The sequence below is a fragment of the Maylandia zebra genome, linkage group LG7, assembly GCF_041146795.1.
Source record: "Maylandia zebra isolate NMK-2024a linkage group LG7, Mzebra_GT3a, whole genome shotgun sequence".
Lineage (NCBI taxonomy): Eukaryota > Metazoa > Chordata > Actinopteri > Cichliformes > Cichlidae > Maylandia > Maylandia zebra.
In genome coordinates, this window is record NC_135173.1 from 9,506,365 (window position 1) to 9,534,205 (window position 27,841).

Sequence of the window (27,841 nt, forward strand, 5' to 3'; positions counted from 1 at the left end):
AGGTTTAGTAATTTACTGATTCAACAATTCCAGCAGTAATCAGGCCACTAGTGAGGCTAATGAAAGTGAACTTAATCACAGTTAATTCAAGTTTCAAGGGGTGGGGAGGGGGTAATTAAATATCCACAGAGAGCCAGGTGAGATCGGATGGCTTTTCCCCCCCCAATAAATGAAATCATCATTTAAAAACTGCATTTTGTATTTATTCTGATTATATTTGTGTAATATTACCATTTACTTGGTAATCTGAAACATGCAAGTGTGAAATATGAAAAAAAAGAAGAAGAAAGAAATCAAGTTGTGATGAATAGAAATCAAACAACTCACTGCTGAAAGCTTCTGGATACTGCTTAGCTATCTTTCCTTTTAGTGTCCTGGAGAGGCAGAGAAAGCCTGTGATTAAAGGTGTATTTTTTGTTTTTGCATGGTGGGAGTAGTAGACACTAACCTGATCCTTCTAAAGATGCTGTCCAGATCTTTCTTCATCTCCACAAGAGTGCGAGTGTGGAGTAGGAAACGCTCGTTCATCTGCTGCAGGCGTACATTAGACAGCCCATTAAAGTTGATCAGCATTTCATTGGTTTTCTCAAAACGGTCGAGCCTGTTTTCACAACAGTTAACCAGAGAAACAGAAATCTTAATCTCAGACACAAATGAAACGACCCCAAACAGCAGACATAGTTTATATTTCATGGCACCACTGGGCCCAGTCTGGTACTCACATGTGTCTCTGAGCCTGGATGATGGCGTTAACATCCTCAGAGTTGACCATGCTCAGCATCCGATTGCAGAACACGTCAGATGCCGTGTGCTCCACCATGATGACGAGCAAGCCGAAAAAACTGCAATTGGAAACATTTATTCATAACTGCATGAGCCAAAAATATCCAGAAATGTAAAAACAGGCATTTAATCAACGAGAAAGAAATAAGCTAGATTTGTAAACGCTAATTAAATCAGAGACAGTCAATTCCAGCTGTGAATTGTTTATTCACCGCATGCTGTGCCGGTGTTTAACTGCCCTCCAGCTCCCCGTTAGCACCCCAAACCAACCACCGCAAGATTAGTACGCTAGCTACCGAGCCGTAATAATAATAAATGCAACTACAAAGTTTACATTACTTACCTGAGCTCGGACGATGGCTATCTGTAGAGTTTGGACGACTACGCAGCAGATTAAGACTATATTTGACACCTGGCTGTGAAACAAAAACAACCCACTTCCATATGTTTTTCAAGTTCCTGTCACGAGACCAACGCTTCCGGTCTAAGGTTTTGTTTGTTTATTTTCGTTGTTGTTTTTTCATTAGTTTTCGTTAATAAGCTTTTTATATTAACTTATATATTTTTCAGTGAATTAAAATTAAATCGATATGTTTAATTCTACTGAGCCACGTCATTGTGTTTTATTTCGTTTTTACGTGCCATTCTTCCGCAATTTTATTTGTTTTTTCCCTACTGAGCTAATATGATTCCAGACAATTTCTTCTGTTTAACTGAGATCATTCTTGACTTTAGTGAAATGTCTTCTTTTGTCATTATAATGTTATTTTATTGAGCTGCTGTTCTTTATTTAAGGTACTTTCTGACAGTGTTTTGTTTTGGTCGCTGCAGAAGAGAAAGTTCTTAATTGCATTATTGTTTGCAAGTCATGGACGGAAGTTTCAGTGACAATGAAATACACGACATATTTTGAGACCTGTCCGGGATATATCCCGCCTCTCGCCCGGTGACAGTTAGGATAGGCTGCAGCACAACTATGCGAGGAAAAACGAATGCATGCATGGAATATATTTCGAGTGTATATGACCTTTAATGTTTAAGCCTTACAGTGAACTTGAAGAGCAGCAACATAATTAGCCTCATGTACATTTGAACTGCTATGTTTCTCTCTCTTAAAAAAAATAGTGTAATAGTGTAATAGAACTGCTTTTGCTTCAGAACTGCTTCTTTGTGGCATAGATTCAGCAAGGTGCTTCAATCAGTTCTGAGATATTTTGGTTCAGATTGACATTATGGCATCACACAATTTCTGCAGATTTGCCAGCTGCAGATCCATGATGTGAATCTCCTGTTCTACCACATCCCAAAGATTTACTAGATCGTGATCTGATGCATGTGGAGGTCATTTGAGTACAATGAACTCTTTGTCATACTCAAGAAACCAGTCAAAGATTATTTGAATTTTGTGACTTGGTTTTGTGACATATCCTGTGGAAATCAGCCATTAGATGTGTACACTGTGGTCATAAAGCAATGGACAGGTTTGGCAGCAATACCCGTGAAGGCTGTGGTATTTAAACAGTACTCAATTGGTGCTAAGTGGCTCAAAGTGTGTTAAGGAAAGTCACCACAACACCAGCAGCCTGAATCTTTCATACAAGGCAGAATGGGTTCATGCTGTTTATGCCAAATTCTAACCTTACCACTCTCCACCATTACCACTGCAGCAAAACTAGAGCAACATTTTTTCAAACTTTTTACTATCAAGTTTTGGTGAGCCTCTGCAAATAGGCTGTTCTTAGCTGACAGGAGTGGCACACGTTGAGGTCTTCTGCTGCTGTGGCCCATCTGCTTTGGTGGTCAACATGTTATGCACTCAGAGATGCTCTACTGCATACTTTAATAGTAACGATGAGTGGTTATTTGAGTCACTGTTGCTTCCTATCAGCTCAAGGCAGTCTGACATTTTCACTCACTGGCTATTCTCTTTTTAAGATCATTATCTGTAAACCCTAGAGATGTTTGTGCGGGTAAAACCCAGCAGATCAGCTGAAATGTTCACACTGATACGTAACATGGTGGGAAATGTGCTACATTTGCAATCTGGCTTGCTGATTGCCTCAGTTAGACAGGTGTATATGTATAATGTAATTATGACATGCACGCCCATATTTAGAAGATAACGTCCCTCTTTCTCTCCCTTTCCGTCTTACACCAATAAATTCAGTCACTCCATACATCCAGAAAGCTCACAAAATTACTTTTTATTAAGGGAAAAGTAAAAAAAAAAGTACATGATGTATAAAAAATACAAAACCATTTTGTCTAACTTGTAAGTTAAGTAAATGCATAGCAACAATACATGCAAATCTAGAGTTATGTATCCTACTATTGTATCCTACTATTCTGTGACATTTTTAAGCTACAAGGTAAAAAGGGAGAAGTACAGTTTGGTTGCAATCTATCAGCTGTTTCAGTCTACATGATAAAAATCCAAAGTGATGATACAGAATAAGTTAGGTTGCACGCAACTCAACCGATGAGCAAATAAATATTTAACAACATTTCACAAATATTGACAACCACTAATTGAATGCAATGTTAACCAAAGCCTGCGTGAGAATAACATTCGACTTCTGATGAATAAAACCGTACTATGAGTAAGCTAAAGATGAAAAGAATTCACTTCTCTAAGTAAGGATACAAATAAATATGAAATAAATAAATAATGAAACCTATATAAAGAGTCATATGACTCATCCAACCCCTTATGTACATAACACACCCGCTGCTCCTGACTACAACATCACATGTATGAAATTTCATATTAGTGTTATTTTTAAAACATACATATAAATGACCTCGGACAAGCACAAGTGTCCATAGAAAACCTGCATTGATTTGACATTGGGTGAATTTCAATGTGCTTTGGCTTTCATTTGATAAATAAAGTAATATTAGGCAATATATCACAACACATTTGTGGTATATAAGAGGCAATGGCATAGAATTTTAGCTTGTATAAAGTCTTTTACCGTATACTGACCCGGGAATGATGGAAATCACTGATATCGATATTGCTAAAATGACTGATAGACCGATTTTTGTGTTTTGCTGTTGTATTGTGTGGTATTATTATGCAAAGACACTTTTATTTGTTTTTTTTTTACATATAAAAATAAGTTAAAACTTCAGAAAAATGGATCCAAAAAAATAAAAGTAAGATTTACAATTTTTTATAAGGCCATGCAATTTTTAGAAGACTCATACATCAGATCAGTCGGTCTTTTGGATGAGTGGGCTTGCCATTCATGCAAAAATGCACTGTGTGTGTTGCTGAGGCCACAATAAATATTTGTACTGTCCCTTTTTGTTCCTTATACCAATGCAGATTTAACACTAGCGCTGTCTGTAACACATAATTAAGGCTGGTGTATTTGCTGTTGAAGCTGTGAATAGGCCTTATTCAAATGGGACCCATACATATTTACACACAGAAACGCTAATCCAGTCTAAAAACCACAAACTCTTTGTTAGGAGGGGATGTTGTCGTGAGCAGACAGAAAAACAGAGGGTTACTGTACAGGTCTGTGCTCCATCAGTGTACAGTGTCATTCATTCCAAAACGGGAGATATCCACCATTAAAAAAAAAAAAAAACCCAAACAAACTCAGATATCAACTCTGAACAAAGAAACCAAAATTAATTAACCCCATTATATTAGTCATCTTAACATATATGCTTATAAAACATCTTCACTGAGATGGGTTCAGCTGTGTTTGTGAGCTTTAAGTAGCACCTTTTTTTCTGTAAATAAGTGGATGTATTGCGTTTTGGAATAAAATCTGATAAAAATGTACCAGCAAAGTGGAGCTCCAGCATTTCAAAGTAGATCAATTACACCGAGTATGATGGTCCATCGTCGGGATGGCAAAAATATTAAATACAAAGTAAAGACAGACAACGGAGAAACACAACAGTCCATAAGTTATCATTTAAATGCAATCAACAATCCTCATTATGGAGAAAGGATTTTTCAGCTGCTTTGTAACTGAAGGCAATCTGAGGCCACTTTTTTCTATAAGTGCTTGAGAGAAAAAAAACAGCACCTCAAGATTTCTTCAGAGATGTGTGTGTGTGTGGGGGGGTGACTTTACCACCCTTCCTCCCCCACCACCTCACTCCTGACTGGTGGCGATGCAACATGCAGCTGAGCAGACTCTGCACTTTCACCACAAGTTGCCATCTCCTTCACTTCCTCTCCCATCTGGGATTTTTCCACACACACCCGACCTTCCTCTGCCTCCACCTCTTCTTCCTCGTCCTCCTCCTCCTCTTCCTCCTCCTCCTGCTGCTGTTGTTGCTTCTGCTGCTGTTGTTGTTGTCGTTTGTTGCGGCAGCACGGTTTGAACAGGTGGGGGTCGATGAGCACCTCCCCAAAGCGCCCCTTGTAGATTATTCCACAGCACACCTTTTGCCTGCAGAGAGCATGAAATGAGACAGAAAGCATTATGGCTCTGTGTGTTTACTGTTATTTAATTGCATTAAAATGCATTCAGTGTTGAATCTGGGTTATCCTGGATTAGCATGGCACTTCATGTGTTAAAGGTAGTATTGAGTATTTGACAGAAATGAATGCATTTTCCTGTTGTTTCTCTGTCTGACAAACAAAAAGATGTGCATTAGGCTTAATATATAAAACATCAGGCACCACAAAAAATGCTCTAAGAAAAACGAAATTTTTAAAAATGTATTGAAAAACAAGTCAAAGATCAAAAGTCAGTTATTAAATCTATTTTAAAAATGCAACATTTTAGTTTTTTTTTGTAAAATATATTTTCATGCTTTGATAGATTACTGGTCTCAAGCAAGTTTCAAAATCTCTACAAACTTTGCCAATAAAACATTACAGATTGTCTGGAAGGTAAAAGTAAACTCAAATCCTAAATACATTTTTAACAAACCTGGAAAATTGTCACTAAAAATAAATGCAACTATTAGTTAATGACCCAAAACGAACAAACAAAATTATTTACATACAGTAATAAGCAAGTAACAGTTAGTAATATTAAGCTAAATACATAAAGAAATCCCTTTAATGTCACTGTAATCCAGCAGGGTGGGGCATCGGTGGGAGTTTCACCTGTATATGTAAAGCAGGCGAAGGCTTGAAGGTTTAAATACAGTTAAACCACTTGTAGTAGATTATTCTAAAAATTAAGCCTGTAGATTAAAGAAGTGCTTCACTGTCCGCCTTACCTCTTCCAGTATGTTAGGTCCAGAAATGAGAAAACGGGGGAGCGGCTGGATCCTGGGCTGAGCTCTGTGTCGGACCCCTCGTCTGACAGGTTGCTGTAGCTGGGAGACTGAGCAGGGGAGGCACTGGAGGTGGTGCTGTGGGCATCTGAGTCTAGAGGACAGAATAGGACAAATAATATATATATATGTATATTTTTTTTAAAACCTGAAAAAACCTGAATGAAGTAACAGGAGTGCTACTACAATCCATTAACCCAGTGCGCCTGGAAAGGAAAGGTAAAGTAAAACTGAAACGTTGTGGTACAAACAGATGTGTGCTGGTGTATTTTTAATGTCCCAATCCCACAGAAATAAACACCTTTCCAAACCTACCTTTTTTTAGCCATTATTTTGTCATGACTTTACCATTTTCCTCAAATATACATCATAATTACTTACTGTGTCTTTTCAGCTCTTTCTGAAGCCTGTTGATCTGGCTTGGCCGTGCTTTCTTGGAGATGGACTTTATTTTCTTGGGCCTGGAAGTTAACTTTAAGCTGGGACCTCCTCTGGCATCAACAACCTGGATGAGGGACAGGAAACCGGACGAATTTGTATAATTTGGGTTTTATCATCACCATAAAGTGATAGGCCGGTCATGCTGTCAGCACTGAAACTCACATGGTTCCAGTTCTTCTTGGTTCCCACAGGGAGTTTTTTCCACCGTTTCACAAGGAGCACGCAGGCATTACAGATTTCTCCAGACCGGCTTTCGCTCAGTCTGGAAGACAATTTCAGTTTGTGATGAGGAGGAAAAAATGGAAAATCTTTAGCATCAATATGACGTGCACAGCCTAAAAACCATGACAGGTATGGTTTGCCTGCAGCCCCGCACATGCTCAGGTGTATCTCTTACCCAAAGCAACTCCTGAAGTCTTTCTCATAGCGCTTGCTGTCTGTGAAACGAGAGCTTGACGACTTTGCACGGCAGATGCAGCAGCCGTCCAAACTCCTGTACATTTTAGGCTTGTGAAAGCCAAACATCTGCATTCAGGGGAGAAAAAAGGGGGGTTAAATGTTTACATATGATCAGTGTGCACCGAGTGTTTACTGCTGCAGCAGCAGGAGGAGGTGGGGGTGGAGGAGAATACTCCCTTCACCCCTACATTTGCAGTGCAGGTCAGAGGTGAAGCACAAATTTCAGTTAAGTCTGCAGTGAGCGGACAAAAATGTGTTTAATCGCCAACAATGTTCACGGAAAGCAGTTTTGCTGGAGCATCTCTCCGCTTTGACCCACATGGAAGGAGAGACAGAGTGGGGGAAGTAGGTCAACAGTCAGACAGCGTGTCAGACAGATAATGTCACCATGCTGCGCTCACGGGATTCACGCTTCGTTTTGGAAACCCAAAATAAGATTTAGGCACGCAATCAGTGCGAGCCTCCGGGCCGCACAAGATGCGTTATTCGTCACGAGGTGGAAAGACAAACTGCAAAATGTGTACCGCGTTACTAGAGAAATGCCAGTAAAATATTATACATCACTGCGTCCGGGGGAAATTACTCGAAATATAATAAGCGTGCACAGGAATTATGATTTATGTTGCTAGGCAAAATTTAATCTCTACGGCACATGTAGACCTGAACTGCGGCAAAAACTGTGAGCCGCGCCCCCCAGACTGGGCTTTTTTTTTCCTCTTGCCATCAGTCCTCGGGGTCTTCTGACAGTGCGGTGCCATAGAGAGTAAAAAAGAGCAGGAAAATGGCGAAGAACTCTCACTCTGCATGATTAAATCAGATACTAGATATTGGGCATTTCTGTGGAGAGGTCAGTTTAAAAAGCAACACAAGCCGACATGAAGTAAGTTGCATTGAGAAAGGAATACCAACTCTGGCACTTATTCTAACCTGTGACACAGCTAATATATTAACTGTGGGGAAAAAATGGGCTATACCTTAATTTATAAACGATTTCACGTGGTATAGTTCCTATACAACAACAGAAGAGATTCAATAGCACTTTACTGTTGCGCAGTTTTATTTGTAGTGAAGTGCAAACATTGTTTTTCTATACTAAAGTCCTTTTAAACAAGACGTGCACCTAACTTGCACTTCGAAAGCTAAGAAAGCAGCATTCATTCAAAAAAGAAAATGTAACCAAGCAATTTAAATAATAAAACTAAATAATAAAGGGTAGAAACTAATTTGTTTCTACCCTTCGCGTGCCTCATCTGTAAATTACAGACGATCTCTGCAGCAAAATACAGTACGTGACGCAACTCAACATGGCAACACACTTCAAAGGCGGAGGCAATGTGGCGAAGGGGGTGTGATGCGATTTTCCGCAAAAACTGCAACATTTAAAACAAACGCTAAAAAGAAAGAAAAATCACCGCGAAAAGCTGCCGAACTCGCACGAATAACACCCTCGCCTTTCAGAATAAAAGAAGACACCGAGCAATGTCCTCTTTTTCATCGAGAGAAAAGTGCAAGTCGCCAATTTTCACCGCCCACTCCGCCAGCGAGGAAGCATGGCATGCCACACGACCTGCTTCATGCGCACCCATTTTATGATGACCATCCTCCGCTTCCACGATGCCGAGTTTATACCTCAACTTTATGCTAGGGGATAAACTCGGACTAACGTGTTTCGAGAGCACAAAAAATAACAAATAAAATCGGCGGGCTTGGTGTTAAAGGGGAGCTGCTCTGAAATAAATGTGTAATTTGATCTTTACTCTTTGTTATTCCAGAGCCGCGTCACTGCAACAATCCACAATCGGCTACATGTGCGGCAAGTTCAAAGCGGCGGCTCTCGGAAAGTCGCTTTTCTCTCCGGTTTCTCCCACAAACCACATTTTTTATCCAGCTTGGCTTTCCTGCTTTGGTTGGGGATTACTTTGCGCTCGCGGGAGCGGTTTTGTTGACAGCGGTGGCCGCGTGCTGAGACGCATCTCCGCTCCGGGTGGGCGTGAGAGGTTCAACTTGGCTTGCCTAGCAGACAGAAAATGTGCGGCACACTGCATCCACGCTTGTCTCCTTCTGTACAAGAACACATTTGCAGCCCAGACGCTCACATTAACCCACTTTACCACGTTTACATTACCGATAAATTGTCGCCGAAATGCGCCGAGCCAACCCATAATAATAACAGCAGGAGCACGAGCACCAGCAGCCATCCCCCCCTGCTCCTCTTCGTGCCCGCACGTGAAAGCCCCTTCAAACGCATTTTAAACGCACATTTGCGCTTTTCCCGCTTTCCTCCCACTTTGCCCGGTTAGTTTCGTTGTTTCTAAGGTGACCTACAAATACCGCTGACCACCAAGTCGGGTCCGCGCAGCAGGCCTTAAAAATAAAAAAAAGAGCAATTGTTCGTGAGGCATCTCGAAGCTTGTTTCTGAATTACGGCCCTGAAAAGCGCGGCGAACACTTTTAAAAGGCTTTTTAAAGACGAGGCCAGACGAACACAGACAATCGTTACCTTTCTGCGAGTTGTGTGGAGCTGATCCAAAGTAATAACAGTCCGAATACCGCGTCGTTACGCTGTGACTTATGAACATCTACCCTCATCGGTAACCCTCTCCCTTGTTGATGTCTGCGCTTGTGGACGGGACTAGAGTTGTGGACTATTGTGCGCATGCGTGGTATCCACACCTCCATTTCAGAGTAGAGACGAGGGCTTTTTTTTCTTTTTCTTCAATCAAACTATTTACATAAACGACGTATGACGTATGCGTGCGTCTGCATTCTACTGGCCTTATAAGGATGGGAACATTGCGCGGGAACAGGGGGCTCGGCCCCGGTTGCTATGGCACATTGGAGAATGTAAGCAAGGGGGCGGCGCCTGTTGTTTTACTACAGGACGCCAGATGGCTCGTCTGGAGGCCTACGGTTTTTCAGGGGGCTTGGCGTCTTGGACGGCAATGGGGCTTTTTGTTGATTTGAACGGATCAGATTAGTAGTAAATAAAAGGTGGGTGAACGTAAGTCTCCATCCAGTGGTCAGTTTAAGGCTAACAGCAATGCAGAAATTAAAAAATATATATATTAGCGCCTTGAGTATAAAAAAAAAAAAAAAAAAAAAAAAAATCACATAGTTGTATTTTTGTTTTTACATTTACCAAGTTTATAAGAGCAAGATTCTTCATCAGCATCAGTGTAATAGTAGTAAAGTCAACCTTTTAATAGCTGGCAATCATTTTAATCCAAGAGTCTCATCAGATATTTCAGATAAGCGTCACAAAAAACATCAACAAATGGCACTTATTTCAATTTTAACTTTAATCTTGACCACACACTTCATAAATAACAGTTCATTATTTATTGCTTTCTCTAATCTGTATTTAAAGGAGAAAAGAGGCTTGGTCATCATAGGTTACATAGTGCTTGCGGGATAGTGCAGGAGACAGCATTTTTCATAATTCCTCAACTGTTTAATTGGATGCAACATCAACATAATACCTAGCGGTTTTGAGAACATGTACTCTATTCATTGTCTGATTTTTTTTCCCCCTCTCTCCCTTTTTTTGCAGACAATTGAAGAGCTTAAAAACAAAACAGCATGACTACTGTCCACACGAGAGAGTGTGTCTGGAGTGGGATCCATTGTTGTTACGCAGACACAAACAAGATGCCTTTGTAGAGGAAAAAAAATATGTCACAAATTCAGTACACCAACAACAAATAGGAACATGGGATGGAAGGATGAAACAATCCTATCAAAGATCTGATGAAGCAAAATATTTACAATCAGAGAGAAGTGAAGGGGGGGGGGGGGGGGGCTTTCTGACAAAATGACAAGGACTATTTAAACTGACACAACTAGGACACCAGTTTGGTTCCAGTGTTTTACCAACTGAGGATTTCGTGAGCACAACTCTGCGTCACATGTGACCCCAAACTGAAATAAACAATGAGAAACAGGCCAGACATTACGCAGTATAATAATAGCATAACATATCTATATATATATATATAAAAATTTAACATTATAGAGGGGTATAATAATTTGTTTTGACTATTTGCTAAAATATCAAATGAAATCAAAAATAATTATGGTAATAATAGTAATAACAATAAGGCCTGAGAACTGACGTTTGAGAATACAACACCAAAAGACATAAAAAACAAAAAACAAACATATTCTGGCCATGCATGTGCTTAGTTTAAAATTCAAGTACAAACAACACAGCAGTAGGACAGGTATGGTTATCCTAGTGTTAGGTACAGTATAAATGACGTGAGCAGGGAAAATATTGACTGTAGATGTGAGTTTATTAATAACCCTCCAGTTCTCCTCGAGGAAACAGAACTTCACAGTGTAAACAAGCACAGGACTATTTCCTGAAGCAATCAGAGTATATAAGACATGTACATCAGTGAACAAGGCAATATGTTTGGTGCTTGAGTTGCCAGCGGTTTCGTCTAGCTCACTGTCCATTTTGCTGATCGTGATGATATGACAGAGTCACATTTCGCCAAATGTCCAAATGTACCTCCCTTCCCCACTCTTGGGAAGATGAATATCTGAATCTGTCAGCGTAGCTGCTAAACTCAGAGGTCAGAGGTCAACTCCTTTAACCAGTGCTGTCTCCAGAGTGATGGCGAAATCATTTAGTGTGTGCAGCATGCGAGAGAGGGAGTGTACAGCAGCACGGTCCCGCAGCAGAGCACCGTCCTCGTATGTCCGAGCTGTGAGGGGACAGTCTGCCAGCAGGGGGAGCCACAGAGAGAGAAGCCGGTCCCTGCCAAGACGAGAACACCGATGGTCAATAACGGGGTCATAAATAAAGTTTGTAGAACGTGCTGAAGCTTTCAAGCACTGCAAGGTCAATTGTATTCAGGGCGTCAACTATGATTCTTAAACTTTAATAATATTCTTGAGCTACTATACTGTTATCATTGCAAACTGCTATGATGTATGGTTTGAAGGTGGTAGCACAAACGGGAAACAAATGGAGGTGGAGCTGAAGATACTAAGATCTTCAATGGGAGTGACTCAGACAGACAAGATTAAAAATGAGTGCATCTGAAGGACAGCTCAGTTTAAGCAGTTTGAAGACAAAGTTAAGAGGCCAGATGATTTAGACACAGGAGGGACAGTGGATATGTGGAAGAAAGGACAATAAATTTGGAGATGCCAGGGAAGAAAAAAAGAGGAAGACCACAGAGAAGATTCATGTATGTAGTGAAGGAGGACATGCAGATGGTTGGTGTGACAGAGGAGGATGCTAGGGACAGGGTGAGATGGATACAGATGATCTGGCCAAAAGCAGAAGAAGACGACGACGACCGCTTAAATTATTCTGCTTTATATAAAAGAATAGAAAAGAAAATAACCTTCCTGCCTGTGATTGCTTTAACAACATCTTCCACCTGAGGAACGAGGGTGTCTTGCAAAATGTTTTCTTACAACATCAATTCAGATTTCAAAGGGAGTTTCAAAATCTGCTCACCTAATTCCCAGACAGACAAAAAGTTGGAATTTGCCCTCTTTTCCAATATTTCTAGGAGAGGCGTTGATGGCACTGACGTAGTGGCACAGCAGGTCGCAGGGCGGGCCCTTTGTCAGTGTTGATCCGTGCAGGTCACCCATCTGATCAGCAGTCTCCATGGAAGCCACGGCCTTTTCTGTGGGAAAGCATTGGTGGCCCTTTTTAGTTTAGTTTGCAACTTGAGATGCAGATTAACTCCCCACTAGATCAAGACAGGAAATAGACGTCACCTCTTTGATTTACACTTACCCACAAAGTCCCAAACGAACACATTCCTCTGAAAAAGTCGGTTGGATTTGAGACCATGGAGGAGGAACTTCTCCAAGCAAAGCACCAGACCTCCTTCACCACACAGCAAGACTGTCAGGTTTCCCCTCTGGGGTGATAGGAATGGGAGCAGAGAGTTAATAGACCTACTTCAAACAAAAGCTCATGTTACTGTTTATAACAGTCTCATATTTGTTAAAGTAAACAGAACGTATGCATGTACATTAAAGCTTGTGTACTAAAGACGTTATTAAAATGAATTAGAAGCCTTTTATAGCCAAACTCAAGTGATGCATCAGGTCTCTGCTGTGCTCTTAACGGAGATGAGAAAGGCTAGCCTGATACACAAGAGAAACAAATGAGGCCCGCGCTGGAGAGGCCGGGGTAATGAACCATGTTATAGATAAAAATAACACAGCGGGAGGCTGACAGTTGCTGCAAATATTCTCCTGTCTGCATTAACTATTTTGTCACCCTTTCAGCTTAGTGAACCGGCAAGTAAAACGAATATAGCACTTGTCTCACACACGCATACACACACCTCTTGTTCAGGTTTGTGGAAATGCTTCACAAGGTTATTTACCGCCTCCCTCATGTCCTCTTGTACTTCAAACGGCATCCCTGAGAAGATGAATGAAGTGCAGTTAGCAACAGGAACACGAGGATGAATAATGAAACTAAGAGGGGAACAGAAAGGTGATCCAGGAGCAGAATCATCTGCTCGTTCAACAAGTAGGTCAACTATTGTGCTAAAGAATGTGTTCTTTGTCAGGACGTACTGCTACGGCTGCCAAGTGATCCGAGGACTGTCCGCACACTCTGAGAAGGAGAGGCCAGCTCCGGAGGAGGTGTCCCTGTCAACCTTCCAGCATCCTCCTCCGCACCAGGTGACACCAGCTGACCAATGAGGACTCTTTCCAAGCTGCCGTCCCCCACGCCTTTACCAAGCCATCGGCCGCAAGGGAACCTTCCAAGAAACAAAGACTGAGCGTTACATTGTATTCAAGATTTTAAAAACGAATAAAGACTACATAAAAAAATAAAATAAAATGAAGGATTTGGCTGAAGGGAGAGCCTTCTATTATCTGCTACGGTTTTGTGTTTTAACTTGAGGCAGTCATTAGGGTCAAAACGAAAAAAAAAACAAAAAACAAACATATTATAGATAATGTAACTTCAGCTATCAAAGTGGTTTGAAAATTCAAATTCACAGAGTCTTTTTCCTCTGCATAAAACAGCTACATACTTTCTGCATCAGCTTTTCTAAGCAACCTTTGGGTTAAAGTGTTTAGAGATTTCAGACATCAGATTTTGAACAGCTGGATCATCTAGCCTTTATTATATTTTTAACACACTATCAGCCTGTGAGCTGATGTTCATAAACATAGTATCAAATGCTGTGCGAGGTCAAACGCAGCTTTCAACGACCGAAGAATATCAGAGGACGAATCTTACTTGTAGGTGTGCCCTGTAATCTCATTGTACACCATCACGCAGTCAATGAGACACTTGGCCAGCAGGCCCGAGTTCTCCTGTCCCAGCTGCAGAGTGCTCAGCCTGCCCAGGTTCTTGCACTGAAATCAAAACCACAAATCACAGTAAGAGCAGCTCTCTGTGTTTGTGTCTCCATCGGCTGTGATGTTACAACAGAGGGATGAATACCAACCTGGAAAAAAATTTCTTGTGTATTCTTTGGGATCTGTCTAACTCCAGAATCGCCCAACTCTCCTGACACACACACCCAAGGATCAACTGTTGCCATGGCGATGCTCAGCTTCTTCATGGGTATTATAACAACACGATATGGAATACCTAGAGAGAGACACGCAAAATCACGTTTTATGCATTTGTCCCTCTTTTTTTATCCACTGCCCAACTCTTCTTGCAATATATTTTGGCATTAGGTTTCATGTTTTCTCTTTGATGTCTGGAGGGAGGGTCTTTTTGCAGGGACACTTTTAATCCGTGTTAATAAGGAGGAAGTTAGTGTGGTTGTCGTAATAAACAGCACAAAAGAAAATTTTTTCTGCTGTTCAAGCTCGCATGACTTACAGACTGAGGTGAAGACACGTGTAAAGCAGAGGTAGTCCACGGTGTTTAGAGAGAGCAGGTGGAACAAAAACTGCTCCCTTTCTTCCTCGCAGAGCAGGAATGCATGAGGTTTGTACAGCTGCCTGTCAGGGGCCCAAGAGAGAACAATATCAGTGATACTGCAAACTAAATTAATAAAAAAAGCAATATTTCTGTTTATTTATCAACTGTGAACTCTTACCGGAGCAGCTCCTGATTTGTGAGCAGCTCTTTGAGGTGTTGGGATAGTATTTTCTTCTCTAGAGCCAGGTGGATCCAGGCTCGGGCCTGACCCACATCAGACAGACCCTCACTCATGGTCTGGATAAACCTGGAAGAACGACAGACCGGCTAAAAGGAGCTGCAATATTCAACTTTTACACTAATAATATCCTCTGAGCTCATCTAGAAAACTAAAAGCCCCTTTCATCAACTGCCTCATTACCTCATATCCTGTATTAACGATCCTCTCAGGGGCAAAGCGCCATCATCAACTGTTCTCTGGTCTGAACAGTTAGATCCTGAAAAGGCAGAAAAAGCACCAATTATGAGTCCATTCTTATTTCAGTGATTTCCAAAAGCAGCTCAGTACAGACGGGGGGCTGTGCTCTGACCTGGAGACTCAGCTGGTGCCTCCGTCTTACCCTGGGCAGCTTGGTAGTGAAGCAAATGGGACCAAAGAGCAGACTTCCCCTGTTCACAATAAGCAGTAGTTAATTTCCAGCATGCATGCAATCATCTGCCATTCCAGACATTTTTCTAGGCAGTCTCTTCACATGGAGACATACAGCGCGGTCTTAGCATGCCACGTGAGCTCACCTGTTTCACCTGCAGACCGTGGCCCCATGTTCTCTCCAGCAGGTCACACAGGCCGTGGATGAGTGTGTTTTCCTGCAGGCCTGTGATGCTGGCCTCTCCCTGACCCAGTTCCACACTCTCCTTCCCCATCCTTTCCTTCAGCATCCGTTTGGTCTAAAAAGAAGAAGATTTTTGCATTAACCTTGAGTAAAATAATTAGGAACATTCCTATTTTAAGCACCTAACGAGAGCGCTTACCTTTAGACGACACTCGCTGAGCAGCCCATCAACAAACTCCCGGTGCGTCTGAGTGATAGCTTGAGGCGTCAGGTCAAGTAGTTTAGACTGGCGGAGATTCTTCCTCGCAAAGGTGTATTTCTGTTGAATAAACAGGTAACATATTAGACACACACCCCTTGAAGCCTGCATGCTAATCTGTGTGTGTGTTTTTTGACACACACACTGTAGGTACCTGTCTCTGCTCGTTGTCCACTCCTGACTGATCAGAAACTGTGGATCTCTTGGGTTCAGACCTACGAGAGGCTGTGACACGACTGGACCACCTGATGACACAGCAAAATAAAATCCATAATTTTACACAAATCAGAGTAAACCAGTCACGCCTGGAAATAAAGTTTTAATTATTTTCATTACTCACTAGAAACAGATTTTAATTTAATCTTAATAACAGCAGGAAACGAATCTCACTTGTTGGTGTTCTGTGCCTGGGCAAGGACATCCGCCTGCAGCTTAGGGAAGTAGCCCGGGTGATGACGACCCTGGCCAATCCTCATGTCCAGCAGGTGGGGGTGTATGGCTGTGTGGTCGGCCTTCAGCAGCCTCCGCTCGATGGTCTGACCTGCAGAGAAAAAAGTGAACAAAAAAACATTTATTTTTGTTTGTTTTCATTTGTATTAATTAATTAATTTTTAAAGGGATTTCACATTTCAGTTAAATTAGTTATTTCCATGAATGGCTTGTGCATAACACCCTAACACAGTATAAAAGAAAGTAACCATGTTATGTTATTCTGGAGTCTAACGTATGGACTTTGTGAATTGTGAACAATGCCACAGACCAGCCACAGAGATGAAAGGCTGGCACCACTTCAAAGCTGCAGCTTTGCAGCAGTTTTCACAGGACACAGAGCCCTGCTGTCCTCTGCTTATATAATGCTCACAGACCAGCATGTGCCTCATTCTTCTCTAATTTACTAGTTCTACCCATCTTTTCCCCCTTACATTTCATTCGATCCCATTGCTTTTTGTGTTCCAGTTATCCACCAGGTAATTTGGTTTTTATTTTGTTTCAGTAATGTTGAATGAATTACAGTTTATATGGCTGCATAACCTGGTGCAAGAATCCCCCTAAGCACAGTTTATGCAAAATCCTCAGTGCTTATCACAAAAGGGAGAGAAAGGCCAAGCAGCATAATCACCATATAAACCCAAACAGACGGGCAGATGGTGTCAGATTTGCAGATTCCCTCTGCGAAATCTGGCATCCAGCTTCATTGCATAATTTTGCTCAGATTTCCTTTAATATTTTTGCTATATCCTAATTATATTCTGGAAAAACCATTGGTGAAACAGCGTCAGGCATCTACTTAAAATACAACTAAAGTCATGGATATTTTACACATTTTACAGACCTATCTAAACCATGTGATCATGCTATTGTACTGAAATAACTGCGTTCAGCTGGTATGGAAGAGTCTAATAAAGGGTTTCAGATAAAACTCAGTGCCCCCCTTGTATTATCATAGGTGTTCCACAGGGGTCCACTCCTGGTCCTCCTTACTTCCACACGCAATGCATAAACTATACAATTTGTGCTTGTTTTGAAGTCTAGTAAAACACAGTGTATGCAACTCACTCAGTCACCTGAAAGTATCCAGCCTACTTTCAACATCTAAACCCTTGATGTTTATAAAACTGGAACTGTGCTGAGTGTTATAAATACTTCTAAGACCCACCTGGAACGACTTTACATTTTTTTTGTCTGGACTTGATCAAGCTGACATTGTTTATATGCATGCATTTCCCACCTTCTTTGAAGCCTCGGTGCGCCACAGTGCACTAGCACGTTTCACTCTCAGTTTGTCCTATTAGAAATACAACAGTGGTCCTTCCTTAACCCTCTGGGATCAAAGTCTTAACCCTAATCCTACCCCACACTTTGGGAGAGCAGCACTAACCTTTGCTAGCAAATTGTGGTTTGTAATATCAAACTAAAACAAATACCTGAATCTCAAATATGCATTGAGATGATCTAATATAACACAAAATGTGATTCAGAACATTTTTGCTATTCCATTAGTTTACAAGTATCACTTTCATAAAATATCTAAAAAAAATAAAATAAAAAAATATATACTGTATATTTATGCTTTATGTGTGTGTGTCCTTAAACTGTAGTGTTTTTTTTCTAATTTAATTAAATTTTTTAAATACATAAGTCCCTCTTTGCAATGACAGTACCCATTTAAAGAATTATTATTATTATCATCATCATCATCATTATTATTATTATTAATAATAATAATGATAATAATAATAATAATAATAATAAGTTACCAGTGGCTTATCACAGGGTTTCATTAGCATGTCCAGCTTATTTAAATTACTATATGTAATTATTAAAATGACGATGAGGCTCCTTTATTTGTGTATGCATATATATTAGCGCTTGTCAGAGCTCCACTAAACTTACAGGAGCTAATAACTTATCTCAGCATATAAACTTTACTGTCCAATTTGCATGAATATCTATGAAAATAAAGTCAGCTCTCGTTAGGACGCCAACATCTAAACTGGTGTTTGTATGTGCTCCTTGTTGGACAGTACAGTATTTATAATGATAATAATAATAATAATAATAATAATAATAATAAGACTTATAAGAACATGTAAAATGTTTCATGCCACATTTCACTTTCCCCCCCATCCCTTTGTGATCCTGGGCACCTTCACAGTACCTGATTCAAAGAGGGTAGTGCATTTCCTGTAAAGACAACTACAGGAATCTTCGCTCCCCGTGTCATACAGTCGTTCTCGCTCTAAACGGCTGTCGAACAGCTGCTGTAGTGGCTCCCTATCTGCCCAGCGAGATATAACCTTCCCATCCACAAAAGAAGAAAACATGGATGTCTCCAAGAACCGGGACAAGAAGTGCAAGTGGCTCGCTGGCTGAACGGAGAGAAAGGAACCCTAAAACATTGAAAAGCAGGGGTTTACTGAATGAAGATATAACAATAATATGACTTATTTCAGATAAATGCAATCTATCAGTCAGTCATCCACTAAAGTACCTTATCAAAGTTGAACATCCCCTCTCGGTTAGTCAACCAAGAGTCCAAATCCAGAGCGCTGTGGATGACGAAGTCATCATATCTGCCAAACATTGCAGCAAAACGTCCTGCAAACACCTCCCTCAGCTGAATATTCAGCTTTGCAGCCTTCAGTTCTTCCTCCTCCTCCTCAAACACGTGTCCCAGTGTCTTCCCTCCATCTGACATCTTTCCTCCTCCACACCTCCTCGCCAGAGCCTGCAGCCTCTCCAGCACCGCCAACTCCTCGCCTCCGAGGTTCCCGTTCCTTCTGTCCTCCATCAGATCCTCCAGCACCAGGCTGCTTAGCCGAGGGGAGGAGGAAGAGGCGGTCGTGGGCTTAGCGATCACACCGCCCTGTGGAGGCAGCCCAAATTGCAACAACACCTCACTCAGTTCCTGAATGAGTTCAGTCTGATCCGGAAACTGGGGAAGGTCTTCAGGAGCTTCGACGCAGTGGTTGTCAATGTCCACGAAGCACAGGTTAGCCTGTGTTAGAATATGAGACAAACCAGACAGTTACAATACGACAAACAATTTTCAGTTTGCCCATCAATCAGATAATCATAATAGGTTTATCCTGTCACAATGTACAGACAGTTATCTCATCCAGACAGAGTGAGTTGAGCTTTACCCTCTAAGCTCTGAGATGGAGATTTACACACAATTAATAGATTCTTAGCATTTCACTTTGATAAGTGCAAAAACGCAAACAGGATATTAGCATGTGAAAGATTATCTGTTATCGTTGCAACAGGAGACAATGTGGAAAGTGCAATATCAGTCGGCGATAGCGATGTGAAACCTTTGCAAAAAAATAAAAAACAACTGTGCCCATAAAGTTGCCAAGCAACAAACCACAGAAAGATTATTTTTTAAAACTGCCTCTGTAAGCAGCAGCGGAGCTCAGCAGTGCTCGACAGTCAGCAGCCACACGACCTTCAGCAGTGACCTCCGGCAGTGAGTTTTTAGCCTCAGGGGAGATGAACTGCAGAATGGACTGTTAAAGTCGACTCTGTTCAGCTTCATCCTTCCTCCAAGTGCCATCACTTCCAAGTGTTTGGTTTTGTTTTTTAACACATCTTTAAACCAAACAAGACAAAGAGGAGAAAGAATAGTCGGGGAGGGTTGTTTCACATTCAGAGACTACACAAACGTTTATATCACCAGAATTAAGTTATGCTCTGTTTCCTGATTATTCTTCGGATCAGTGGACACACTGGATTTTTTAATGCATATCAAAATGAAGGACTACTAATTAACTGCAAACACTCAAATATGTATGATTAAGATGTTCCTCATTTTCTTCAAATTGCAGGGCCTTGGGGGAAATAAGTGGTGAGCTCTAATTCTGTTTAATAATTCATCCAGCCCCATTATTCTGCATTTCTGGAGCTCTGCACTTTTGCTTTCATCCCCTCAGAGCTGTCTTACCGCTGCCTCTTTTCTGGGGCAGAGAGACTTCAAAGAAGCTTCAGAGGCAAGATATTCATGCAGCATAAAGTGATCTGGGATGCAGGATTGGATTTGAAAGGGGGAGGCAGCTCAGAGGAAATGCATCATCCCAGTTCGACATGCTGGAGGCAAAGGGTGCGCTCCATGAACCATGGAGCGGATAAGCAAATGGCTGCAAGATCGTCTAAGTTTTATGGTATATTTTTAGATCCTTTTATTTTAGCTTCTATTAAAATGTCTGCATCCTGCAGTTTTGACTGGTACATTCACACGGGAAACGGCAAAGACATTTACGCATAATTTTCCCTCTGAGTGATGTACCTCATGTGGCAGATTGAGGGAGGATCGCTGAGCTCCATCTCTGCGCTGGATACCCATCAGGAATGGCACAGGAGCGTCGAGCAGGTGATGTAGTGGAGCAGAAATGATGGGCAGGTAGATGTGTTGCCACTGAAATGGGAACAGCAGTGTGTTGATGCCCTCTGCCACGGTCATCAAACGCTGGTAGTCTGTATACAGAGACATCCGAACAAAGCGTTAAGCCGTCTCTGAGCTCATTCATATTCCTGTTACACAGCACAGTTAATGACTACGGAGGTCTCATCACCATATCACTAAGCTGCACTGTCAGAGCTTCCAAAATTTACCCACAAAAACCCATCTGTCAAACCCAGCACCCCCTCGATCCTAGAACTATGCACACATAGGCTGGGCTTTCCCACTACTTTTTGTTTTAGGACAAACCACTTGCAGGCTTCATGTCATATTATTGTGTTAAATACAAAGAACAGCTGCTTTTCTGTATGTGCAGTCATTATTATTAGAGTTCAAAGGTGTCATTATAAATGTTTTTCATATCCAGCATGTGTGCGCTTCAAAAGTTAAATCAATATTTTAATGATGTCAACAAACAGACTTGATATGATCTCTGAGTGACATGTTAACTCTCCACCCTCTTGCCCAAATATGGTCACTTCTGGTTCCTAAACACGAAATACAGAGTTTAGAAACCAGTGGGTGACATCACCGTGATGATGTCCATCTTTTAAGTACAGTCTGTAGTCTATCCCTGCAGACACCTGTGTTAAAATGCAAACTTTACAGCAATAAAAGACTTTTTACAACCTGCTTATGGCTTTAGGATCTACAGCGAATTTATGTTGCAGTTATTTTTTTATTGAAATCATCCCTTTAAAAACTACTTAAGCTTGAAGTTACACATTATATTGTTTACCTTGTCTGTTACTTACCATGGCAGGTATCTGTCCCCATACAGTCTATGGATGCAGCTATCTAACCAAATTAATTGGCATTAACTGATAACGTAGCACTCCCTATCTAACCCTAACCCTCTTGTCCAAACTTGGCCACTAAGAAAAACCTAACATGGTGGCTGAGCCTCCTTAATGATGATTATGGTGGTCATAGTATGAAACAACACATTTTATGAACATGAATAAGTCAACACATGGACATAAAGCAAGCACGCACAGCACCAGGAGCTTGAAACTGAAGCAGCTGCGTGAGACTCAGCTGTCATTTATTTTCCTAATTACGGCTTTGCTTTTCCTGTTACATGCCAAAATATCTTGCATGCATAAAATCTGTAATTTCAGTGCTTACCTGAAGAGTAAAGCAGGACTTGTGTCTCCAGAAGTGCACAGGTAAGTAGTTTCACCATGCTGTCCACACCCAGGAGGGAGAACGCATCTCCAAGAGGATACTCCCCCAAAGGAAGCTCACCTGGCCCGGGCCGCTGGCAAAGGATGGGCCCTTGCACCCCATGGAACCTCAGCGACCTTCCAGGTGGAGGCAACGGCACCTCGTACAAGATGTTATGGATGTAGCTCTCTAGAGGGAGTGGTGGGGCTGTCTGTGACGTCACAGCCTGGTGGAGCTGAACCAGAAACTGTCGTGAAGCTTGAAGAAAAGGGAGCGGCGTGACGAGGCAGAGGGCTTTGGACACATACAGGGTGTCTCGCGTTGGATCGAAGGAGCCTACACATCCGAGGCAGCCAGACACCCCAGCCAGAGACTCGGCGTCTGACTCATCCAAGCTGCTCGCAAGTGAGTCCATACTGGAGGTGGAGGGTGAGGAGGCAGAGGAAGAGGAGGATGAGGGAGAGGAGGCCAATGAAGAGGAGTGGTGCTCCACATGGTGCATCTGACAGAGTGTCTGCATGGCAGTGATAATCTGAGGACTGGTCACCTCCTCGTAGAAGGTGTGAACAAAGCCGTAGGAACGCGTGCCATCGTCGAAAGAAATCGTAAACGAGTGAAACTGAGGATCGAGTCTGTCTGCTTGAGTGCGAAAGGACAGCCCTCTGGGCATGCAGAGCTGGAGGACAGAGGAGAGAAAACAAGAGATGTTTTAGTACAGAGTGACAATGTTCAATACCGACCTCAAAAAGTATATAAATGGAGGGTTAAACCAAAATATACAACAGCAAACATCAGCATCCTCCATCCTCCAGACACTTCAACCTGATAAAACTGAAGTTTGCCGCCATCAAAAATGGCAATTATTTTAAATATTCTTGTGCTAGCATAGGCTTGATTTTGTCCTACAATGTAATCAGAGCAAAAATCCACCCCTGGGGGGGGAAAAGTGTGGATTAGCTACATAAAATGACATGCTTAAAAAGACCCCAAAAAGTAAAGCAAAGCCAGAGGAAGGTGCTTTTGCACAATATATGAAATGGTCTAGAACAAACCAACACTGATTCCACTCCGTCTGATTACTCATGTAACTGTGAGGCTGATGCTGCTCTCATCATCCAGACCTGTTTTGCATGTTTAGATGAAAGCAAGACTGATGAAAAGGGGCAGAAAATAAGCCAGCACGTAACTCCTATTACACTTCCCTCCAGCTGACTTTGCCTCTTCCATTATTCTCCATCAATAGCTGAAAGAGCAACAAAATCATTTGGCCTTCTAACAGGCACATCTTGTCCTTCAGCTGCAGATGTAACAGAAAATGACCAACACTGTGCAATCCAACATCTCACCATGTTGACAGCATCTTTATTGAAGGGGTTCCTGTCTGTATTTTCAGGGTAATGAGCCAAAACCTTCGATTTGAAGGACCGTCGAACAGGGCTGTGCTCAAAGCCCTCACCTGAAAGACAGACAGACAAATTGAGTAAAGAGGTTATTCTATTAATGCAGGGTGACCTTGATCGATGCTGAACCAGAATTCATAATGAGACAGAAAGGACAGACCAGAGGGCATCAGAACATGACAGCAGCTTTGATTAATAAAAAACGACCAGGGCAACCTTGACAGATAGTAAAAAGAAGTTCATGTGCTGCAGCAAAGTGGGAAAAGCCACTCCAAGAGTTATGTAACTCAACTCATTAGCATAAAGAAAAGCAATGCAACAAGCCTCATCCCTGACACTGCAGAAGGGAACTCTTTAAACTGATAAGAGGTGCTGAATTCAAAGTGCATGCAAGAGAACTATATCCCACATAAATTGCTGCAGTGAACACATGCATTGCCTCGTGTGGTTAAAGTATCTCTTTTTTAAATCTCGGCACCATGTGTCAGCTTCTAGCTCGGGTTACATACAAAATGCTGTCTGTGCGAGTAGATGAAGCTGCAGCAAAAAAATAAATAAATGAATAAATAAAAAAACGGGTGTATGATTCACAGAGGGTAATCAGCGAGGTACTTTCATTATTTATCCTCTTTCTAAGGGGGATGCCCTTGAACAGTACTCTTCTTTGTGTTCCCTGCTTTACTAGCACACCATCAACTCTCAGAGACATTCACTGGAATCGCTGCACAAGAACAAAATCATCTGTAAATGCCAAACCAGCTCTGCAGCACTCATTCGACCCTTCAGGAACATCCACATCACCTGCCCACGAAATGACGCACGCCACCTCAAGAAACTGCGCTGCAGGCAGAGCGAGGAGCGAGCCACTTCAAGTCAAACTGACTCAGACCGGTAGGTGGGAGACAGCTAATGGACGAGAGTGACGCGGGGCGGGAATGGCAGTGTTCTTTACTAAGAATACAAATTAGTGTCGGCGCTGAGAGGCACAACTGAGCATCGCTGAAGGAGTTGCCATGGTTTCCATTTCCGCCGTGGCCTCGATGATCGCCATCGAGACAAAGCTTTTGTGCTCGTCACAGGTTACGTCAGCCTGGGTTTTATCAGCTGACCTAATTAAACCGCCACCCCCCCCCGGCTCTCCTCCTGACACGGGTTCCCACCAAACAGCTTTCACAGACGTAGATGCAGCCTGTGTGTGTTTCACGGGGTAACAGAGCAAGGGGAGGTGGAGTGGAGTGGAGGGAGGTTTGTTTTAGTGTTTGAATGAAAGCTTAAAGGCCTGTAATTAGCACATTAACAGACTCACTAGATCCAAGAAATGTGCTGGATGCTTTACATCATCTGTAGGCGTGAGAATAACTATCATTTTCACACCGATTTGTCACAAAAACAGTGACGAATGTCTCATCCAAGTATCCAAATTCATTACAATGGTCACTTTAATATCAGCCGTGTCTTGTTTTTAGTGTTTCATATTCATTCCACTGTCCCTAAAACAGGCCAACTCCATCAGCCACCAGTGAGCAGCCAATAAAGACAGACATCCATCACTTTCACCAACTAAATTACCTTTGCTGTCCCATTCATCACACCATGACATGAGCAGGCATAAAAAGTAGAGAGATATTAAAATGACAGGCGTGTCAGCTGGTACTGACTGATGACACTTTAAATCACTCCACCACTGATGCGCCTGACCACTGAAGGTGACTCGCACGACCAAAAAAAAGAAAAGAAATTTTGGTTTTTTTCTTAGACTTGAAGCTCAGGAACAAAGAAAGCACCAAGTGCCTAAAAATATGTTGAAAAAAACAAAACAAATGAATCAAGCAGAATGTCTAATTATATAATGAGATATAGGCTTTACATCTCCCTGCACAATAAAGCTCGCTCTGTGCGATCAGGGACTACTCCACTGATGTCATATCTCTCCCCTATGTAACCATCATCGTGCCTGCACGGGCGCTGAAGCGTCGGCCATTCAGCATTCCAACAGGCAACGTCATGTGAAATCTGATTAGGCTGCAGAAACACAGTGGCATGTATTGAGAGGCTAACAAGGGCAGATTGTCTCTCGGTGGGCATTCACCAATTACACACTCTCACAGAAAGAGGAACTGTATATGGGACACATTTAGAGCACATAGTGGGCTATAACTTGTGGAATACTTGTGAGTAAAGGAGAAAAACCCTCACACAGGGAGAGAAATCCTTTAAAGGAGCAGAGCCCCCCTGCAGCGATGGGTCTGCGATGACCTGCTGTTACATAAGTACAATGGTGTAGCTCAGAGACAGTAGCCAAGGAGGCAGCTTTCTAACCCAGTGGTTAATTAGAGCTTTAAAACAAAACAAAACAAAGAGCAAAAAAACACAACAAGCATGTCTGCTAAAAGCCCCCCCATGAGGAGCTGTTTCACAACAGCTGCTCCAGAGATGAGGAGAATACAGGGTGTGACTGCTGCTCCAGATCTGGAAGTGACGCTCAAGGTATTCAGCACACCTGCGATGTGACCGTTTTCTCACAAACACCGCAGCGCACGTCACACGAGCCTCCTGGGCAGAGTTGTTCTCAGCTCAGTGTCAACAACTGGCTGCAAAAGGAGGTGACGCCACCTGATATTTCTCTATTTCTTAGAGTCTTGTCAACCACAAATAAACCCCAATAAGCAACTGAGATGAGGAGACTTCACCGCAGCCCAAAATATGACATCACATCCCTTTCACCTTCTTGGTTAAAAGAGGAAAATAAGAATGATGGGTCACTTTCTGTTTGAGACCACCCCAAATCACGTGGATTAATCAGTACATTTTGATTCACAGAGGAGTGTATTCTGGGAGCAAACAGCCCTGCCTGGATGTTCCAGCTGTGTTACAGCTTTAACGAGCAGAATTAGGACGCTGCTGTTTTCCCTCGATTCTGCCCTTTCTCTCCTGTGATCCCGAGGCAGGTGTAGCAGTAGATGACTTGCAGAAACCATAAAATAAAATCTAATGTGACACAATACTAGACTGAAAATATGATGAAAACTCAATGAACACAGCCGCCAAGTGATGTGTCCTAAACAGGGGTATAATATAAACAGACCGCACCTGGGATACAAAAGACAATATATCAGAAATATTCCTTTCAATGGCTTAAGACTGATTGGGAAATGATACAATGCACATCATTTGTCTTTGCTTTCACATCCAACTGATACTACATGCTCAGAGACATGTACAAATCCTGCCCAAATATAACCTTATATTTATCACATTTTTCATATATTTGAGGATATTCTGCACAGGCTGCTCACACATATTATTTAGAGCACTGACAGGGAGAAGAAAAATCATATTTAAATGGCTGTCACCCCTCCCCACACAAACAGAGACACAATTGGGCAACACAAATAGGCCTATATGAATTACTAAATATATAACCTGGCTAATGCTGTCATCCAACATAACATGCTGCGTATCTGTGTATTGGCGGGTGTGTCTTTTTGTCCTTAAATATCATCTACCTGCTCCATCGTCCGGCTCCAGGCCCGTCTCCGTGTCCACTCCACACACAACAAAATAGTGGGCGAAACGGCAAGAAGCCGATCCTGTGGCGGCGGCGGTGTTCATCCTCGACGCGTTGTGTTGACGGTGTGACACAGCTCCGTTTACTTCTGCTTAATGCTGTAGGTGTTCATAGCTGGCGCTGGTTTTTAATCCGAAATCCTCGAAGCTCCCGCTGCGCGTCCCGATCCGCACCCACTGAACCGCGCTGTGACTCTGATGGAGTCAGGGTGATCCGGGGATGGTCATCCAGTTTGTTCAGAGGGGGAGGAGGCTGTGTGGAGACAGGCAGGCAGGGAGGGAGGGAGACAAAGGCTTAAAAGCATCAGCGTCCCCCGCTAAAGTCTGCGTCATTTTCACATAGATGTTTACGAAATTCATCTGTAGCGCAAAACAATCAGTCTCATAGATCATCAGGATTCTCATTTATAATTATTATTTTTGTCGGTGGAGATGATTACAATTATTTATTGCACAAATGCAGATCACGGCCGGGAAAACTCTGAAGAAAGAAATTAAAACAACGTTTTCGACATTTTGGATAAAACTCCACTTACCGTTTACTAATTACCGTAATACTGTGAAAACGGTCGTGCGCCCTACAGTTGGCTGTGGATTTGCAGGAGCCTCCTAAAATCTGAGAAAACACTTTAGACCTCAGCGTTTCATTGGAAGTTTTTATGGGAAGTTCGTGTTGCCAACTTTAGGCATGGAGTTTGGAAGTCACGAGCTTATTTTACCAGTCAGGGGATGACTATGACTAATGCATGATGGGAAGTTTTGTGGGAAATGTAGGATCAAATGGTTCTGGTGCTTGATCCCTGAGTCGAGATACTAATAAATAATAAATACATAGTTTTATTA

General features: G+C 42.1%; 3 protein-coding genes across 3 annotated transcripts in view; all 3 read right to left on the reverse strand.

Annotated features, from left to right (window-relative positions):
• The window catches only part of kxd1 (KxDL motif containing 1), a 2,953-nt gene extending 1,694 nt beyond the window's left edge, over positions 1 to 1,259 (reverse strand). Inside the window, exons 1-4 of the mRNA XM_004553377.3 lie at positions 1,127 to 1,259; positions 723 to 842; positions 449 to 601; positions 328 to 374 (exon numbers count right to left, since the gene is read on the reverse strand). Coding sequence (XP_004553434.1) covers positions 328 to 374; positions 449 to 601; positions 723 to 820 — 298 coding nt within the window. The 5' untranslated portion in view covers positions 821 to 842; positions 1,127 to 1,259. The remainder of the gene's footprint in view (positions 1 to 327; positions 375 to 448; positions 602 to 722; positions 843 to 1,126) is intronic.
• A 1,708-nt stretch (positions 1,260 to 2,967) lies between these two features.
• On the reverse strand, positions 2,968 to 9,601 carry sinhcaf (SIN3-HDAC complex associated factor). The gene is given in 7 exon segments (XM_004553376.5): positions 2,968 to 5,094; positions 5,096 to 5,201; positions 5,983 to 6,133; positions 6,421 to 6,544; positions 6,643 to 6,742; positions 6,878 to 7,005; positions 9,440 to 9,601. Coding segments are annotated over 6 exon segments (729 nt in total). The 5' UTR covers positions 9,440 to 9,601; the 3' UTR covers positions 2,968 to 4,974.
• A 613-nt stretch (positions 9,602 to 10,214) lies between these two features.
• LOC101466815 (DENN domain-containing protein 5B) lies at positions 10,215 to 27,679 on the reverse strand. The gene is made up of 22 exons (XM_004553375.6): positions 27,535 to 27,679; positions 26,938 to 27,251; positions 23,378 to 23,487; positions 21,993 to 22,707; positions 20,691 to 20,878; positions 18,897 to 19,403; positions 18,564 to 18,795; positions 16,295 to 16,445; positions 16,059 to 16,149; positions 15,845 to 15,964; positions 15,608 to 15,760; positions 15,403 to 15,481; positions 15,234 to 15,309; positions 14,991 to 15,119; positions 14,771 to 14,892; positions 14,385 to 14,530; positions 14,174 to 14,292; positions 13,498 to 13,685; positions 13,260 to 13,339; positions 12,701 to 12,827; positions 12,413 to 12,587; positions 10,215 to 11,701 (listed from the first exon to the last, which is right to left on the reverse strand). Exons 2-22 carry the CDS (start codon positions 27,041 to 27,043, stop codon positions 11,518 to 11,520), a joined length of 3,798 nt encoding a protein of 1,265 aa, XP_004553432.1. The 5' UTR covers positions 27,044 to 27,251; positions 27,535 to 27,679; the 3' UTR covers positions 10,215 to 11,517.
• Positions 27,680 to 27,841: the final 162 nt, after the last annotated feature.